The sequence below is a fragment of the Mustela nivalis genome (genome assembly GCF_964662115.1).
Source record: "Mustela nivalis genome assembly, chromosome: 7".
Taxonomy (NCBI): domain Eukaryota; kingdom Metazoa; phylum Chordata; class Mammalia; order Carnivora; family Mustelidae; genus Mustela; species Mustela nivalis.
In genome coordinates, this window is record NC_139026.1 from 117,421,696 (window position 1) to 117,442,056 (window position 20,361).

Consider the following 20,361-nt stretch of genomic DNA (forward strand, 5'->3'; position numbering starts at 1 on the left):
ATGACTAGGGAAATAATCCTAGGGAGGCTGATGTTTTTAGAAGAAAAGATAACATAGTTATATTAAAGAAACTGAAGTTCTAAAAACAAAACAAAACAAAACCATCAGGCATGGTAACCAAACTAATATTTTGGCAGTGATTCTGGATTTCCTTTGCTTTCCTTACCTTTATTGTTAAGTACATTTAAAAACATCTCATTAACAATAATTGTTTCTTTAGGGGGGAAAAAAAGAGAGAGAGAGAGAAAAATGGCTTCCCCTTGTTTTGTGCTCCTGACCGATAGATTAACTTTTTTGGAGAAAAACTTCATAAGTCTTTTCCATTGGATATAACACATAAAGCAAGAGGCAGGAATGTTGGTTACCATCACAAAGAAAACTTTTGTTGAGGACTTTGAAGGAGAGTAGAGGGAAACGGGAGTAAATACTTGACATTGTTCCTTGAGGGTTGAAAATAACCTGTGTATGACAATTATGCTGATTGTAGATGTTCCAAGGAAATTAACGTTTGTAGAAATTACAGCACTTTAACACAGCTGGCAGTTATCTCATTGTATCTGAGTTAGACACGTAAAGCCTCGTCTTAGTACAAGTAGAGAATGTGGCCGGGTGAGCCTTGTCTTAGACCCCATACTGAAGGATTTAGTCATCAGGGACTACTTTAAAATGAGTCTCTGAAGTTTAATCCTCTTAGAATTAGAAAGCTATATGAGAATAGGAAGGGGCCTAAGGTATCATTTATTATTCTCTTCACTTTATGTATTAAGAAATAAATGCGGAGAGGTCGAATGATTTGCTTAATGGCTGCAAGGCCAGGGTAGTGGCAAAGTAATTTAGAAGCAAGGTGCCCATTCCTCTTACACATGGGAGTGCGCCTAATTGGCCGTGATTGTGTTGTTCAGGCAGTTTATATTCTGGTTGTGTTAGGAAGTAGCATACAATAAAAGCATGGGTTTTAGCATCAGACAGTCTGTTACATTTTGGGTCTGCCATAGGTAGAGTGACTTGGGGAGGTTCCAGTACCTCTGATCCTTGGTGTAGCCCACGGGGGGTGGTGAGGGGGCGGGGGTCGAAGGAGATGAAGTGTTGTCCTGCCTGACAGCAGAACCTGAAACTGACCCTAACACTAGGACCACTCTTCAAAACTCAAGCCTGTCTTTTTATTCATTGTTTTGTTTCTACCCGTCCTTTGGATGTTAGTGCTTTCCACAAGATATCATTGTAATCTAGGCTATGTACTGTGCTGTGCTCTCAGCTTGAGGCCTGCTTCCAGTGGCCTAGTGTGTATAAGATCTCCAAACCATTTTGAGGAAAATCTGAGTCATTGAGTTGGAAATTAATTTATTCATACATTTAGTCACCTAGTACCTGCCCTGTGCCAGGTATTGGGGATAAAATAGAATAAGCCCATAAATATTGAAATGTCGAATAATAAGATTGTGACAGTTACTAACCAGAAGCCAGTCTGTAATTTGCTGTGGAGATCAGGGCCACATCTGTGCCAGGTTTTTGATGTTAATGTTGAGATGGTGGGATACAATTTCTCTATATTAAAGACATCATTTGACCCACTTATGCTTACTTACAACAACATGAGAATTTGCTAAACGCTGCAGAAAATATATTAGTTTTTTTAAAAGAAGCCAAGATTTTAACTCTTCCTAAGAAAAGTAATCAAGTATATAATGGAAAGCATATTGATTGGATGGAATCCAGTTTCTTTGTTATTATATATCACTTGTTACTTTCTGATTATAAAAGCAACATAGGATCGTTTGAATATCTTTTCTAAGTATGGACTACATTTAACATTGTTTTCCAGTATTGGGGTAATTCCCAATTTTATACCTTTGTAGATAATGTTATGATAAAGAACTGATTCACGTGAATCTTATTCACATAGCTTATTATTTTGTGAGGGCAGTGACCACTACAAAGTGAAAGAAGTGGCCAGGTCAAGGAGTATCAGATGTTTGGGGACCTGTGATATACATTTCTGTATTACTTTAGAAAAGACTGGTACCCAGTACAACTGAGAGCTAATTTTTTTCTAACAGGTGGAAAAGCTTTCCTGTTTTTCCAGAGGTGGAGCTGAGGGGGGCCTGAGCATAATTACTCCTCCCTGGAGGAGGAGTAAATTAACTAACTAGTTAGTAAACTAACTAAATTAAGTTAGACTGAAGAACACTTTTTGCACCTCAGGCAACAAGCCACAAAGTAAAAATTGTGATTCTTTTATTTTAGTATCTTCTTCTAATTAACTTTGACTTGGAGCAGGTTTTTATGTAAGGAGACTTCAGGACCTGGGACGAGCTAGGTTGCAGACTACCCTGGGCCTCTTTCCAGGACCCCCTCACTCTGTCTCTTGCCTGTACCACCATAGTGCCCCGTGGCACGTTTCTTATTCTTAAACTCCTTTTCTTGCAACAACAACAAAAAATCATCAATAGATTTGAAACAAAACTGTGCACACCAATCAGGTTTTTTTTTTTTTAAAGAAATTAAAAGGCATTGTATCTTCTGTTAAATATTTATGTAGTAGGCTACTGATGTCTTCATTTAAATCTGTCTTTTGAGATGTAAATTAGACATGGTTAGGGAGGTAAGGGAGGTATAGACTCTTTCCCATGAAAACGTTCAAGTGTGAGGTTTTTTCTGAATAGGCACCTTACTGTTTTTTTCTCTAGAAAGCCTGCATCTGCTTTTTTTTTTTTTTTTATGGAATTTTTATTCGATTTTCTAAAATTCTAAAATAGCCTTTTAGACTATTTAGGGATTTCTCATGAATAGCTTTATAAGGATTTTATCATCTAGAAAATTGCAGTTCTCTAGTTCAATTAAATGTAATCTGTTAAGCAAATGTGAGGATGCATTGTTTGTCTTATAAAATAAATTGTACAGGAAGTAGGTCTCATTTAGAGATCTGGATTGCAAGTTTCTTCAGTGTATGTGCTCATTTAAAATTTTTTCAGACATACTTGTTCTTAAAGACATAGGGTATTGCTTTTGTTTGTTTTTGTTTTTACCTCTGCAAAGTACTTAGGAATTGAGGCATAGTATTTTTTCAGAAAATGTCCTTTTATTTTTTACATCAGAGACCTTGAATATTTAATTTACTTTTCTGTGAAGCTGTCAGTTGTAATCAGCAATTAAAAAAAAAAAACTAATAAAACAAATCCTCATTTCACAATTTAAACCTTATTGAGTCTAATTCACTAGCGCTGTGAGTTTATTATTCTCCTGCAGTTTGACGTGCCTCCAATTGTAATTGTGTTGACCCTTCAATGCATTAAATCTCCCCAGTGCTTATCAAACTGGGAGAGATAAGTCTACAATTCGGAACTTCATTAAATATCTCATTTATATTAAACAGATGATAGCTTCTAACAGAAATAATAATTTGTTCCAATGAAGGAGCCGGAGCCATTGTGGTTTCCTCTGTTTGGGATGTGCGGTCCTCTCTCCCACTTGGCGGTGCTGTGCTGCCTCCCCCCAGAGTCCCCCCACCACCAGCCCAGCCCTCCCTGTCAAGCCCTTTTTGTCTCTGGCTGAGCGTCATAAGATATTAGTCTATGGGGTTAACCTCAGAGCCCACATTTGGAGGATTGCTGTTAAGTGTGCTTTGTTCCTCCTCGAAGCTGATTTGTTTCAAGGCCTTATGAACATAGGTTCCTTATTCCTATTATTTTTGTGAAGAATCTGACCTATGAGGCACAGCTGTTTTAAAGAATGCCACATACTGTTTTAATCATGGTGATGGAAATTGATCCATTTTCTTTGCTTATTTTTTTAGATCATATATGTTTGTGACCAACACATATTTGCTTCATTAGAATATTTGGTCTTTACTTCTATATTGTTTGTGTACTATTAAAGTGGTTTTCTCAGGTACTCACTATCTTAAGATTGCAGTAAGAGAATAGGATGATTTTTTTTCTAATTTCTAGCAGAAGAAATATACACTCAGTGAATTGTTCAAGACACCTGAGCTTACAAATGGTCTTTAGGTCTTATAGAGTAGGTAGTAATTCTACCAGCGCTTGTGAGGTATATCTGCTTATTATAGATACAAAAAGTATAGTTCAGTTCCGGCTTCCATTCTGATAAAGCATGCTTTATGCAGAGCAACAGCTCATAAAGAATTCCGAATTAAACCATAACTTAAATTGACTTCAGCAGATACTAACAGTCAAATTGAAAAAATAAGCAGCAAAATAAGTTAAAAAAAAAAAAAGCTTTAATATACATATTTTTCCTCCAATGGCTGCAATCTGACAGAACTTCATGGGAGGCCCAGTGTAAAGTGGCAGAGAAAGTTGGTCATTAGGCAGAGCTGTCATCACAAATTATTTTGGTACAGGGTGAAAAGTTCTAGTTCATTTGGTACCCAGTTGGATGCAGGCCTTGGGCAAGTTGTTATAATTCCCCCATGCTGCTCGTGGGCCTCCAGGACTGACTTTCCCTTGCCCCCTTTTCTCCATAGCTGAAGTCACCTGGGAGCCCCTCTGGACCCGAGCTGCCCATTGAAACGGTATTGGATGATCGAGAACGAAGAATTTCCCATTCCCTCTACAGTGGGATCGAGGGGCTTGATGAATCCCCCACGAGAAATGCTGCCCTCAGCAGGATAATGGGTGAGTCAGGTAAAACTCTGTTTATCACATCTTATTTTTATGCTTTCCTGGTTCACTGGAAGGTTATTAATGTAATATTAATGTAAGGCAGGTCCGTGTTTTTAAGAGGAGAAAGAGCAGGTTCATTATAATCATCCAGGAAGTGTTAATAGTGGAGAGACTGAATCAATACATTGATCTTGTTAAGTGAATTTTAGATCCTGTAACATGTGGGGGGCTGGGGGGAGAAAAGGAAGGGGTCACATGGAAATTCAGTCAGTGATCAAGATGTGTTTAGCTTATTTGAGAGTAGAAGTGAAGCCATGTTTTAGGAAAGTCAAAATTCAGTGGTTTATGACAAGGAGGTTTCAAAGTCACAGCAGCGCTGTGTGTAGGGAGAGGAACGAATGCATCTCCCCACGTTTGCAGGTAGACGAAATATTCACATTGATTTGGCTTGTACTCAGTAAGATGTTACCGTTTTTAAGTTGCATCTCTACTTTTTCAAAGCTCTCATTTTAAAATCTGGAAGCTGGTGTTTTGCATCCTTTGTTTGGATTCAGCACCATACTGTCTGCTTGGCCCCCAGTGGGTAATGAGGTTATTAGCACGAGCTCCGCAGCCGTGCAGCTCTCTCCTAACAGATCCAGTTAATAAAGACTTGCTTTGCCACAGGAGTGGTTGGATTGACTGAGTTGCTCATCTTGGGATTAACTTGTGAGAGTTTTCAAATTTAAAGCATAAGAAGCTGTTTTGATTAAAACAGCACCTGACATAAAACACTTTTATTGCTGGTGTGTTTCGCAAGGCTCGAAAGTAAAACCCTAAATTTAATGCCATTTTGAAACATTTAATGAAGATTTAATACAATTCAAGTCTCTATTGCGAAGCTTCATTGGGACAGGAATTTATTTCCTTCATCAGTGGACATTTGTGGACAACTTTCTATTGACAAGACGTTTGTATACAAACTTTGCTGTAGATACAAAAATGAGTGAGACACAATCTTTGCTTACAAAGAACTCTCTCCTGGGCATGACAGGAAAAACACATAAAAATGACTAGTAGAATTTTCTGGTCTTCCTTTGGTCCTTCTAGCTTTCTGGTTTGGAAAAGTTGCTAAATTCTCAGTTCCTTATTTTGTTGCACATAGAACTTAGACCTGCCAGCCCTTGGTTTGATTTTGTCGATAATTTTCTTTTTTTCTTTTCTTTTCTTTTTTTTTTTTTTTGCCTGCTTGGCATAAATGGAAGTAGGGGAAGGATGCTAAAACCATTGTGCACCTGTTAGGAGGTACACAGTTCTCAGAGATCAGCACACTAATCTTCACTTCTTAATGATCGTTCTCTTCACTGGCGTTGCATTTCCCATACTTTCTTGGTTTTGGCATGACATTTATCTTTGTTAAATACTTTTTTCATTAATGAAAATTCAGACCCCTTGAGAGAGAGAGTGCATGTGTCCCTGGATCTGTGTGCATACAAAGTGATACGCTGTTCCCCTTTATTATAGGAACGTAGGACTTGCCATACTGAATCAGACCATTGGTCCACCAGTTCCTGTAACCTGCGTCCTGCCTCCAATCCCTGATGCTTCAGAGGAAGGCTGAGAAACTAAAACTAAAAAAACCAAAAACCCCAAAATTCACCTAGTGACCTTTTGAAGTGCTGTCTATAAGGGGTTGAGGATTCCTTCATTTTCTTCATAGTCTGGTGCCCTGATTTTGTTAGCTGTGGCTTCATTAGGCCACTTCCATTGGTGTTGCTGTTGTTCTTCCTTCCCTCCTGTGGAGATGTAATGGACTTTTAAGGCTCCCGATGCCTTCCGGGGGCAGCAGCTTCCCTCCCAGCTCTGTGCTTTGTGATCTTTGTGATGTATTGTGCCTGCCTTTTGGGTGGGGGGTGAAAAACTCTTTACCCTTTGTTGGTAGGTCAAGTTAATGTTGAACAATTTGGATATTTTCTTTATATCGTTTTTTACATATTCAACTGCCAACTAGGGATCCTCTATAGTTTTGCCCTGAGAAATGTATATGCTTAACCTGATCTGTCTTGAGTTTTAACAAATTTGAGAACTCAGTCTTCATCAGTCCGTACTCCATTATCAGTGGCCCTAAGAAACAATTAGTTTGCTAAGTCCATTTCCAGGTCCTGCAAGGGATGTTAGCTTACAACAAAATACCAGAACAGGTTACCAAATATCAGATAGTAGAGCTCTGAATTTCTGTTAACCTAAATCAGTAGCACTAGTATGTATCTGATTTGCACAGAATCTAGGTACATGGAAATCTCTCAGGTAGATCTTGTTTGGTTACGGATTGTCTTCTGCATTTAGAATAGTTCGTATGTAGACAATAGTGGAGGTGATGATATTTACTTTATGATCTGCTTTGATTCAGATAGAGCTTTGTATTGAAATTCCAGCTGATTAAGAAATGACTGATTGTATGCAAACAGGGTGAATTTTTACCTAGAAAAATCATCATGTGAGACTCTAGACCAAAAGGAGCTTTGAGGCTCTCTAACTCATTTCTGTGGAAACATATCTCAAGAGAGAAGCTTCTAAAAAATAAATCAAAAAAGGAAGAGATGGAAAACTTGGCAGGGGTCGGGGTCATCCACTGCATTCTCCCACTTAACAGATAAAGGACCACCGACACAAGATCCCATGGTGATTTTTTTGTTTTATGTTGTTTTTGGTTATTTCCTTTTTCTAAAAGTAGCCCTCTCTAGGGCATAGTTAGACCACACAATGAGGACTAGTGATGACCGTTCTTGATTAATATTAATTTATCCATATCTTTAAGCAAAAAGCATTAGACGGTCTCCAGAAACTGTTCCATTCTGGCGGCCACTGTGTTCTGAAGATTAGAACAGCTCATCTCTGAAAACAGCCTTAGAAATCATCTACTCCAGCTGAATTATCTCATGTTCAGAGGAATTAGGGACCAGAGAAATTCAGTGACAAGTCTGAAGTCACAAGGTTTCTGTGTTCGTGAACCAGTGAGGGTGTGTTTTCTCCCGATTCATGAGTCCCACATTACTTCAACCTGGATTGGTCTCCCTAGCTTTTGTTCAGGTCAGCCAGAGTTGACCAAGGCAAGATTTCTGCTAATGTCTTCTGTGTGGGCTTACCTGCCACTAATCAGGGCTTTTAATCCTGGATATTCATTAAAAAGAAATCTCTAGAGATCCAGCCTAGGATCACTTCATGTTAAAAGACTTAAAAAAAAGTCTCCTAAATTGCTGGACTGCCTTAACTATAATAATCTTTAAATAATAACAGGCATGGTTAATTTAACCAACATGTTCACTAAAATATATCTCAAGTTGACACTTGGAGTCATGGAACCTTAATTTTTTTTTTTTTTCCAAATTTTAATCTGAAGAAATTTTCTGTTTAAAGTAAGACCAAAATCTGGTATATTCGTTTTAGAGTTTAACCTCAGTAGTTTTTATAGTCATACATTTGTGGTGAGTTTAATAAATATTTGTGCTCAGCATATTTTTATCTTGTTAGAAATTCAACATTGAGAAATGGAACATTAAGGTTATTTTTATTGTGAGTCAAATCACTGGAAAAGTTTTCATCTGTTTCTAGTGTCATGAATGGTATTGTCTTCTGTATAAATGTACCAATTAATAAATGTTTAGTAAACAATCATTTTGTATCCATTGTTTCACTCCTCTGTAAGATATTGATTGGTTTAAATTTTAGTTAGAAGGAATATTTATCCATCAAACAACAGATCAAATGCTTCTCAGATCACCCTTGGAAGGTTTCATGTTTATGATGTACACACATCATTAAGAGGTATTGTCTAGGTGGAGTTGGTAGAACTTGGAGTGAAATAATTTAGTTGTCCATCATTCCCAATATATTCCTGCATCCAGAATCAAAAACTAACTCTTGGCGAGTATGTTAAGAAGTTGGGAAGCTCATAAAAAATGTGAATTCTCAAATCTTTTGAAATATTAGCCCCTAGAATCATTTGTGAGAGGAAAAAAGCTAAATTGTTTTCTTATTATTAGGAAAATTTCTTACCATTTATGTATAAAATTTTGGATCACTTAAGGTACAATATTTCTACTCAACACAGCATATTATAAAAGGATTGTCATATGAAGAACCATTCAGTGTTCCATATTGCTTATTAGGCTGTCTCCCAGAATATATTGTGTAAACCCAAGAGTTTTAGTTTTTGTGTTTAAAAGAGAGTGCACTATAATTATATTGTAATTTTTCCTTCCAGTAAATTTTGCCTTTGTGAGGACTTGGCATTTAATGCTGTGACACGTGCCTTGTCAGTGGCGAGCTGTCAGGGATAACTCTGGTTTTGTCATTCTATACACTTTTTAGGCAAAAAAGTCTGTCTTGAGAAGGGAATATTTCTTCTGGTGATCGTCCTAGGATGCCCAACTTTATTTATGAATGATAATTTTTTAGACAGATTTTTTCTTTCTGTGTTGAAGTCCTAAAACTCAAGTAGTAGTAAATGAATAATTTGAATTCAGGAGAAAGAAACGATTACGTTAAATTTGATTTGCTTTATAATCATGAGCATTCATAAAAAGTTGCTAGTTTTCACAGTTTGTCAAAATGAGTGCATTTCAAATCAAAATAGAGTGTTTTTCTTGATAAAATGCTATGTTGCTGTTTCAGTAAACATAGAGTATTTCTATAATAAAGTAGTTGGTGCTAAATAATGAATGCGTTTGAAACGTCTAGCACATCCTCTTCTGTGGGTTGTCCTGAAAAGATACATATCAACTTAATTTTTGTTCCTTTGTTGAACGTCTAGAATAATATGTGTTTTAAAAATCCTTCAAGCCTATATATGCCATCCCATAATTGCCAAAATCGTGTTAAAATAAAAAGTCATCATTTGCACATTCTTATGAATGTTTGTTTTAAAAATTAGATCTTAAGCCTGATGTTAAAATGTTAAAATCTCTCCACATGTTGCTGTGGTGCTATTTTAAAAAGTGGCTCATAATAAAGGGAAAGAGCACCCTGTGTAAAGTGTAAAATGGTGCCAGTGTTGGGAAAGGACAGCAGTCCGTTTCAGTTGGGTAGGAGCCAGTAGAGCTGGCTTACCAGATTGGAATATTGGACTTCAAATGAGACTTGGCCTATCCTGCTGTAAGGTGATGGGGAAATTGTCAATTCTTGTCCTGATGTGTGTTTCTGTGAGTATGAACTCTCTTGATGGGTCCACTTGGGCCAAAGGCTTGTCCAGCGAGGTCTTACCCAGAAGTATGGCATGAGATTTGAGGAGGAAGCCAGAACTGTGGATGTTTTGGGGAGGAAGATGCCTCATCAAAGATAAAGAAGCTTTATCTTTAGTGATTGAGGGCTTGAATCTTCATTTTGTCCCCAAAAATACATCTGTCATGCTGATCCACACGCCTGAGCAGATTTCCCCAAAAAACTCATCAGTAGAGACAGTTTGGAGTCTGTCCTTACCAAGAACGTTACATCCGAATTGAATAAATAAAAATATACAGACCCCACTATCTTGGCCTGAAATCCTTTGGGCAGTGAGATCCTATCATTTCAGATCACTCCTGCCATCTCCCCGTGAGGCCTGGACTCTGCATGTACTCATCTTTGAAGTGCCCCCTTAGTGTACCGGGAGCTTTTCTCCATCATGAATTTGATGATGTTGTTGCCAATGTGTTAAGTCAATGTCATCATTTCTCCTAGCAGAAAAGATCACATTCCTCATTCAGAGCCCAACTGTGAGGTTAACTTTTGTGAAGATCCCTGGCGTCCTCTGCCTCCAGCGGCCCAGGCAATTACCAGCCCTAGTGAAGGCCATAGTCCTTTTAGCACATCCTTCACACCACCAGTCCGTTATCCCTGTTTGTATGCCGGGCTCTTTCTCAGGGTGTGGGCTGTTTGGGGGCAGAGGTTTAAGTCTTTCTTCCATCCTTGCTACGTGGTATGTGCCCAGCGAATGAGTACGGGAGTGATTGATGTAAGTCTGCAGGGCTTCCCTATAAATTTCCTGGTAAAATTTTTCAAAGGACTTCCACAACCTAGAATCTGTGTCACATTTTCACATTAGAAGACGTTCTGGAGATCATCTGTGGCTTTAGGAAACCTGAATCCAGTGAAATTAAACTCTGTGCCAAGAGCTACAGAGCTGCCGAGTCAGAGAAGGGAGCAGACTCGAGGCCTCCACTGGCCATTTATTTGTGAAAAAATAAATTTCCTTCCTTCTGTTTTGTTCCACCAGGTTGAGCAGACATTTGGAAATTTAGCCTTTTTCTAATATTGTCATTCGTATAGCTATATGCGTAGCCCTTAGATTGAGATCTAGAATTTCTCTTACTTTTCTTTCCACTGGGCAGGTAAATACCAGCTGTCCCCCACGGTGAACATGCCCCAGGATGACACTGTCATTATAGAAGATGACAGGCTGCCAGTGCTTCCCCCACATCTGTCTGACCAGTCATCTTCCAGCTCCCACGATGACGTGGGCTTCATGACAACGGACGCTGGCACATGGGCGAAGGCTGCAATCAGTGATTCAGCAGACTGGTAAGACTGCACTCCAGGCTTGGAAAACATTACTTAATTGCAATCACCTTCATTTTATGTTTAAATGGTCTATCATTAAGCACAGTTAATCAATTTTGTTTTATGGCCGTGTTCTGTTTCCATGGTCTTAATACTCTTAATTATCACTCTTTTAATAAAAGATTCCCCTCCACCCCATAAACTTGCCCCATTGTTTTAGCATGTCCAGAGCTGTACTGACTAACTCAGCCAGCTCTGTGACAGAGCTTCCACTCACCAAAAAGACCTGTTCGTTTCTGAAGTTCCGCTGTTGGTTATTTTAGATCTGTTTTAATTTGATGAATTGCTTTTTCATTAAATCAGTTCTAAGCAAAATCTCTGAGGTGGCTGAAAGTTTGTAACCATTAGATGACTTTGGTCAAATTAATAGCTGCTGTGCTGTAGGAGTGGGAGGAGACTTTTTAAAATTTATTTATTTGACAGAGATCACAAGTAGACAGAGAGGCTGGCAGAGAGAGAAGGGGAAGCAGACTCCCTGCTGAGCAGAGAGCCCAATGTGGGGCTCGATCCCAGGACCCTGAGATCATGACCTGAGCCGAAGGCAGAGGCTTTAACCCACTGAGCCACCCAGCCGCCCCAAGTGAGGAGACTTTTTAAAGGGTTGTTTTTTTAGAGTGCTGTAACCCTTCCCTCTTGCTTCTAACATTGTGACTTTTGGGGCAGTCTAATGCCGTTTCTTTCTCCCGAATCTTCCAAAACAGAAGAAAGCATTTGATATTATCAAGCCGATGCGTGGCCCGTGAGTGTGGATGTGTGCCTTAATTTGCGTGCCTTGTAATTATACACATCCATAACCCGAAAGGCAAATACCTCCCAGGGATGACCTTGTGAGGTTGATGTAAAAATTAGCATAAGCTGCAAGCATTATACCAGAATTTTCTTATTGCCGTTTCTCTGGGGGTGTTCCATGAATACATCAGCAAAATAATACTTAAATGTTACAGCATTGTTCTTCACCACTTACCCATTTCTCTTCTCTACTCTTACCCAGACTTGTGTCAACAGTTGGTATTAGATCAGAGGGGTCTGGGGGATCATTGTTGATTTGTGTTAATATTTTTTAGAGGTGATTTTAGCAAAGTCACCCTCTCCCCAGCCCCCTTCCCCCACTCCTTACAAAACCACATGAACATCCAGCACATGTACCTGGGAATTCTGCAGATGTTCTCTTGGAATAGTCTCACCTGTTTGTTTGGATCCTTGAAAAGTCTGTCTCTGTCTTGTCTTGTCTTTCTTTCTTCAAGAAAAAAAAAAATTCTCTTCCTGAAAATACAGGATTTAAAAAGGAGCTATACTCCAGCTTGCATGATAATAGCGTATCCATGAATGAGGTTTTTGGCTCAGCATAGAAGGGGAAACCACAATATAAAGTAAAATCTCATTTGAAATCCACAGATGCTGTTCCATTCACTGCTGCAGTTTGTATCTGTTTTGGAGAGTGAAAGCAGCAACAGGGAAAGTGAGGGTTAGTTATTGGCAGTATTCAACTTGGGGACAAAAGCCCTCGAATTTCTACGGTGGTGAGGATTGTGAAGGTGGCCATAGGAATAGATCTGTTTGGGGCCTTCTAACGCACTGTATTGGTGAAAATAAATAAGGAACTAGCAGAAATTGATTGTGGCATTAATTTCCCTAAGGGCATTGATAAAACGGGGAGGACTTGCGTGATTTTGCTGTGGGGGACGTGGAGCAGGGGAAGGAATATGAATGAAGGGTTATCCAAACAAGAATGGCAGCTGTTCCGAATCACAGCAGAAAGTGTAAGCTTTTCCAGCCTGACAATATCTCCCTAATCCTTGATGAAAATGTTATGAAAACAAAAGGGCAATAAGACAGGATTAATAACTGGAATTTTAATAACATTGAGGGTCAGGATATGGTTACATTCTTGAAAGAATCAGCTGTCAGTTTTGCAATCGAACTTGTTAAGTATTCTAGTATACTGTTTATTGTGTCTGAAATTAGTTTAATGGGTATATTGATAGGGAAGAATTAAGTATGTCATGGTTTAAGAGTATTTAGTTATTTTAAGACTCTTATTAGCTCACAAACTCATTTGACATTTTAAATTGTGTATGTTTACAGTTCACTGAGCCATCGTGGAAGGTGAATACGTCAAGTGGCTGAACTTTTGTTAACGAATAGGATATACTTTTTTCAATCCGTTAATTGATTTAGGGAATATCAGCAATGTTTTTAAGGAGAAACAAGGCAAAACAGCAGATTCTAATCTTAGTGGCAACATAATTCCAAGGATATGAGATCAGTTTAAAAAATATGCCAGTATGTGGTTTTCAGATAACATTGGCACCAACAATATTTATTTGAAAAGGCCCTTACCAAATTTCTATTAAGAATGTATTTCAGGAGTAGAATGATTGAAGGGATCAGCTTTCAACAGATGAAAGAATTATTCTTACTGAAAATATATAGAGTACACTGTTGCAAAATTGGATCATAGTTCTTATCATATGGGTTTTTAGTTTTCACTTCTAGGACTGTCTTTTCCAATTGGGGTGTATGTGGAAACTACAAGAATAATGTAGTAAGCATAGTGGTATCTGAATACTACTACATATACATAATACTCAAGCATATATAAATTTAAGAAATATGTCTAAACAGTACATAATTATGTGCATACTACAAGCTGTGGCTGTAAATACATGCATATATACACACGCACACACACATGCACGCACACATGCATGCACACATCCATACATGCATATACACACGCACACACGTACACACACGCACACACGTACACACACGCACACATACATATACGCACACATACATACACACATGCACACACATGCATACACACATGCACACACACATACATGCACAGATACATGCATACACAGTATGCAGGCATAGTAGTATGTGAAGGAGCCCCAAAGGTCTCAAAAATGTAGTCAAAATTTCATGGAAACAAAGGTGGCATATTAAAGATGGAAAGATGTAATATAGAATGCAGAGAAAAGAACGTTTATTTGGACATAACATAGAACTTTACTAAATAAAGTTGTTCTTGCCCTGGGCTGAATTCCCAGTGCCCGTGGAATACATCTTCTCTCTTCTCAGTACTGGGACCAGGACAAGGGCGAGGCAAGCCAGGTGCCCAGGATACAAACTACAGGCAGGGAATCACTCCCAGGTGTGCACTCTGACCTCGCACGACTGTGAGAGTGAGTGCTTTCTTGAATTTGGAGTCGTGGGCACCCACCTTGTCTCATACTGGGGTCCCCACTCTGTGCTTGGTGGAGCAGATTGGGAAGGATTGTGCAGTTCCCCTGTGTATTCCCCCTATCTATGTCTGTTATCATAATGTGTATTAAGTTGATTATTTGAGACAGACAGTCTTTGTGGGGTGATAATAGCTTACTTTGTACCTTGGTTTGCAGTTTACAAAGGGCTTTCACATTATGTCCTTGAAGTCTCTCACTGGCCTTTCCAGACGGGTGGGGCCGCTCTCCTGTTTATTGAGCATATGAATACACGTGCACCCGACACATTTCAGGTCACTTAACCTGAGGGCGAAACATTTCCCTTGATGTCTTTCTTTTTACAATTTTTGCTTTAGCTCTTCTCTCAGAGCCAGCTATCATTTCATGCGCAGTAAACTGCAGCTACGTTTTTGATGGATATCCAAACCAGATCTCTCTGCTTTACCAGTATGGATGGTAATTATCTGCGGCCATAAAGGGTAGAGACGTTTGCTTCCATCAGAAGCATAAGGCAGGCTATCAGCCTATAAACTCAGTTCTGTAAACTGAGCTGATGGGGTAGACGCGGCCCCCTCACCTTCTAGTATGTTTAGCTCGCTGTGGAGGCATTTTCTCCTCACCGGCCAAATGGGGAGGTGGCTGGGTGCTAACACTGGAGAGTGGTGTGTGTACTCAGTGTGCCCAGCACAGAACAACCATTCTTACTGCATGAAACTATGCTCAGAACACTTAAGTACTTTTTTAAAGCGTTTATAGATTTTTACAAATAGGAGTGATTCTGTGTCATCCCATGACACGTCCCCTGGGAAAACTCTTCCGGCGGTGTTCTGTTTCCAATGATCTGCCGTGGGTTTCACCATGTCTGTTTGAACTACTGTGTTGGTGTCGCCAAAATCAAATATCATCCGGGCTTAGTCGCACTATTCCCGCCTCCCTCCAATACCAAACATTCCCCCATCTCCGCGTCCACAGCTTTGGCTTGGTGCGTCTGGTGTAGTATTTTTTTTGTAGGAACGTGCAGAGAACAGAGATAGTTTTGTTTTTATTTTTTTAACTTCGGTCCCCAGCACAACATGTTAATCAGAATAGGTTCTATTAAAGGTGTGTTGAGATGGTTTCTTCTTCGTTGAATAAATACTGCTGAGAAACTAACTGCATTCTCATGAAACCACATACCACAATGGTGTTTTTTCCTTCTTTTCTGAAACACAGGATAAAGGATATCAAAGAAGACCAGGATATCTAAAGGCTGTCTAAAAAAGACCATACTCTTTTTTAAAATTTTTACTTGATTGCAGTTCATACAGTCATTGTTTGCGGCCAGTATTTGTATTCATATATGAAAGTCTTCCTCAAATATCCAATCCCCCCCATGTCCAAAAGACTACCAGCCTTATTTTTTTTTTTTAAAAGATTTTATTGTATTTATTTACTTTAGAGGGAGAGAGCCTGTGTGAGCAGGGGGGGAGATTGTTGGAGATCAGAGGGAGAAGAACAGGTGGATTCCCTGCTGAGCGCAGAGCCCAGTGCAGGGCTTGATCTCATGACCGTGAGACGATGACCTGAGCCAAACCAAGAGTGGAGCGCCTAACTGCCAGAGCCACCCCAGCACCCCCATCTGCCTTCTTTTTGTTAATCACTTAGAAATAATGATGTATAGGGGAACAGTGCGGAAACTGAAGCAAATCAAGAAGGCGAGAGAACTCATGTGGAGAAAGAATTATTCTAAATGTAAATAGAATTTTGTATTTTCCCATCACTTCCTATTCAGCCACAGGTTTTTTGTTTTTGTTTTTGTTTTTAATGAACTGTATTTGTGTTAGTTTCAGCATTTCTGAGGAATACACATAGGCACACCTTCTTACGCACACGCGTATAGGTTCTTTCCTGAAGTTGGATGTCCTCTATTTTTAGTAAATATTTTTATGTTTGTTTTTCTCTTCACACCAGCTCTTTGAGTCCAGATGTTGATCCAGTTCTTGCTTTTCAACGAGAAGGATTTGGACGCCAGAGTATGTCAGAAAAACGCACAAAGCAATTTTCAGATGCCAGTCAATTGGATTTCGTTAAAACGCGAAAATCAAAAAGCATGGATTTAGGTAGTGAGTACAATCTCCATGAATCTTTATCTAAATAAGGTTTAGATGCTTTCAGATTAAAATTGATAGTCCCAAACACATGTCTGTTTACTTTAAGCAATAGAGAAAATAAATGTGAAATGTGGCAATTTGGCAAAAATTAGTTTTTCTCTGAGTTTAAGATAACCATATTTATCATAAGTGGCATGTTTACATAATGTGCAATATGTTAACATATATGTTTCCTGATGATAAAAGAAACAAACACACGCATCTCATGCTATATTCCTGCATCTTTATTTGAAAAGATGAAATGTTTTAACATCTTGGTTGTCTAAAACCAATTTTTGGAAATAGTATTTGGTTGGCTGTGGGATTCTTGAACTAGAAGGAGAAGTATTGGAGAGAAACCATTATCTCAATCCATGTGTAGAATTTGGTTACTTCATGATATCTTTGTTTCACTCCTATTCTTTAAGGTTTATATAATAGAAACTCTCACGTGTTGATAATTAAGGCATGTAATTGAAGTAATAATTGGAGAGAATATTTGTTGTAGAAAGTATTTGGAAGCAAATGGGAGGAGGAAAATAACCGTAGTTGTTCAATCAAACACCAATCAGGTAGTGTCTCTTTTTGAATCAAAATCCACCAAAAAGCAAACAAACAAGTAAAATAATTAATTATATCTATAAACTGATCAAATGATTTACAGAACCTTTGTTAATCAACTGTAACTTATTTATGCTGTTCTCTGGTGGCTGTTTGTACTTCAAGACTAAAAGCATTAATTTATCACATGCATAAAAGAAAAATTTGGCGATGCATTGCCTTGGCTAATTATGATATGCTAACTTATAAATAACACACGTGTCTGTGAAATGAAATGACTGGCATTTTGCATGGAGACACTGCTTCCCCCCCCTTTTTTGATTATGAATGTTTGCTTGATGTTTCATATTATTTGCATGAAATATTACCTAAGAATGATCACCTAACTGAAAAGATCCGAGAATGGTTGAAGCATGTTGGGCTGTGGGGACTAACTGTGCTAACCAATATACATTTACCTTTTAACAGTAGCTGACGAGACTAAACTCAATACAGTGGATGACCAGAAAGCAGGTAAGAATGGACAGTGAGACTGTTGCCATAGAAACTGTGGTCCAAGGAGCTGATCATAATTATAGAGCTGCCAATCATATTGCGTGTAAACATAAATATTCCAGACTTGCATGGATGCTTTCATTGTAGGAAATCAAATTGTACAGGAAAAGAAAAATTTTCTGTTAGAAGGAATACTAAGTGCAAATATAATTAGTGTTTCAAAAATGCTAAAACAACCTAGATTTTAATAGTATTTGCGTAGAAATGTTTTGTCACGATTAAATAAAAATCAAAATCCTGAAAACAGGATCTCTTCTAATAGACTCTTAAGTATCTAAGTCATGTATTAGATGACTAGCTTGATGTCCAGACAATGATCCTCAAAGTGGTGATTTTGATTTGAAAGATGATAGCATAAATATAAATATTTTTCACTGATGGACAGTGTCCAGTAATGCTGTCTTTAGTTGCTTGGAAAACCTTAGTTCTTCTTCAGGTGCAAGAATTAGCTCATAGTTGTCTGACATGGAGTTAGACTAAACAATGCACACAGCTCCTTGTCTTGACTTGACTTTGTGAACCTATTCTAAAATTTTCTTTTTTTTTTTTAATTAACTCATTAGGACTGTTTCTCAAATGCTGTCTAGATCATTATGTAGCATCAATAATCAGATTATATTGAACTGGGTTTTTCATTGTATTAGAATTTATTTTTATGTTATTTTATAAAAATAATCATTGGAAAGTCATCACGTGTAATTAAAGTAATGTGCTTTGTACAGTGGTGCATTTATGATTTATTATTATAAGTTTGGAATAGTGTTTTAATTATTCTAGATCCGGTATGAAGTACTCACGTCACTTAGCACTAATTAGCTTCAATTCACCTTTTTAACCTGCAGTAGTAATTAGTTTTAGCCTGCTTGAAAAATGTATATCCATATACATATGTAAAGATTATTGTGGACAAGGTTGGAGTTTTTACATTCTGTAGAGTAAAAGATACATTCTAAAAATTACATCCAATAAATCATAAGATTAACTGTAGTGGAAGGCAATTAACTATAGCTTCAGCCATTATTATGTAGTTATTTCTCTGATCAAACATGAAATTCACTGAAATTCTGGAACAGGGCTAAAGAGAAACTATTTGATAGTTCATATATGTAAATTACTAATTAGTTTTAGAGTTAACAGTATTCATTACTTTTAAAGAAGTAAGCCCTATCCAAGTTAATGTTCATAAAAACCAACTCGAACTTCTCAGGTTAAAGAACATGACTTCATATACTATGCCAGTCAGGTAAAGTCAGGAAAATATTTAATTTGACCAACTCACTTTTACTAAAAGGAAAAGAGCATTAGTGCAATTAAAAAAAATAATGATGATGATATCCAGAGTTTAATTGGACACATAAAATAACTTTCATGGAGAAGAGGCAGATTTTATAATCTAATTCAATCTAATTCAATTTTGTGTTTTTATTGTGGTTTAAAATGTTGGATCCTAGATAAAACCTTTTTCCTTTTTTCTTTTATTTTCCCCACTATGCACCATTGATCCTACCAAAGTAAACTAGAAAACCTTGGGAAACAAAATTATTACATAGACATCACAGTACCTATTTTTTGGTCTGTTGGTTTTAAATCTACATGAATAAAATGTCTAAAGTAGATCCTTTCCACCCTGAAATATTGGACAGTGAGCAGATTTTGTTATTTTTCTTTCTTCAGTTCACTTGAATTGCTAAGATGATCATGATTTTACAGTTCAGTCCAAAGGTTTTTGGTAGAGCCACAGTGGCATTTCAGCACAGATCATCTGTCTAGCCATAAGCCTTTCATAATGAAAATTGAATTCCATTCCCCTTTGCCCTTGCAAAAGACATCCTCTACTTTTTTTCGGCAAGAGAGGTATTAGTAAGTAGTAGAAAAATGGCCTAGGGAAAACAGTATGATTATGATTTTCCCCTTTATTTCAGATCTAAAGTTCTTTTTTGATATTTGGGGGTAAATTTTCTTTGTGAATGAAAAGAGAGAATAAGAGGAGAATTGTGTTTCTAACAGTTTAATCTTTGGATATAAAAAATAAGCAAAGTGTCCTAATGAGCTGACTTATAAAGAGCTTTAGAATATTATTTTAAAATTAAAAGATGTTGATTTGTGTGTGCTTGCGTGTGTAAATAAGACAAATTTTTGCCCATACTTTATATAGAGAAAGGCGTTTTTAATTTTCATCTCTAGGAAGTGCTAAGTGTATCATGTTGGGGTTCTCAGTAACCATCACTCAGGAATCTTAGCATTGCTCCTTAACAAAATCTTTGTTAACAGCTTCTTTGACAAATGTCATACTTAAATGTATCATATCCATGTTACAAATTAGAAGTCTCTTTCTGTAAAGGACCAGATAGTAAATAATGTGGGCCTTATAGACCAAACAGTTCCTGTAACAATTACTTCCATTCTGATGTAGCATGAGAGCAGCCATGGAATAGAATGGGCGTTCCAGATTAGGCCCATGGTTGGCTGATCCCTCTTATAGATTCACAAATTACAAATTATGACTTTTTGTATAACCTTTTACTTTAAGAATTTTCAACCATACCTAAATATAGAGGTAATAATTCATTGATTTCCTTTATACATAATACCATGGCCAGAATGTTACATACTACAGTGTTACAGTTTCAGAAAGAAGAATAGGTAGGTAAGCCTTAAATTATTCTTACAAAATATCTGTTGCTT

The 20,361-nt window shown here is 37.7% G+C and overlaps 1 protein-coding gene across 28 annotated transcripts in view; it reads left to right on the forward strand.

The window, feature by feature from the left end:
- PARD3 (par-3 family cell polarity regulator) overlaps positions 1 to 20,361 on the forward strand; it is a 649,140-nt gene that overhangs the window by 411,827 nt on the left and 216,952 nt on the right. For 5 of the 28 annotated variants that reach the window (XM_082739698.1, XM_082739694.1, XM_082739702.1 and 2 more), the window contains 4 exons: positions 4,484 to 4,643; positions 10,970 to 11,159; positions 16,382 to 16,533; positions 17,590 to 17,634. In XM_082739698.1, coding sequence (XP_082595824.1) covers positions 4,484 to 4,643; positions 10,970 to 11,159; positions 16,382 to 16,533; positions 17,590 to 17,634 — 547 coding nt within the window. Of the gene's footprint in view, positions 1 to 4,483; positions 4,644 to 6,125; positions 8,277 to 10,969; positions 11,160 to 16,381; positions 16,534 to 17,589; positions 17,635 to 20,361 lie in introns of those variants that run through there. The other 23 variants (XM_082739695.1, XM_082739710.1, XM_082739715.1 and 20 more) reach the window with 11 other exon arrangements.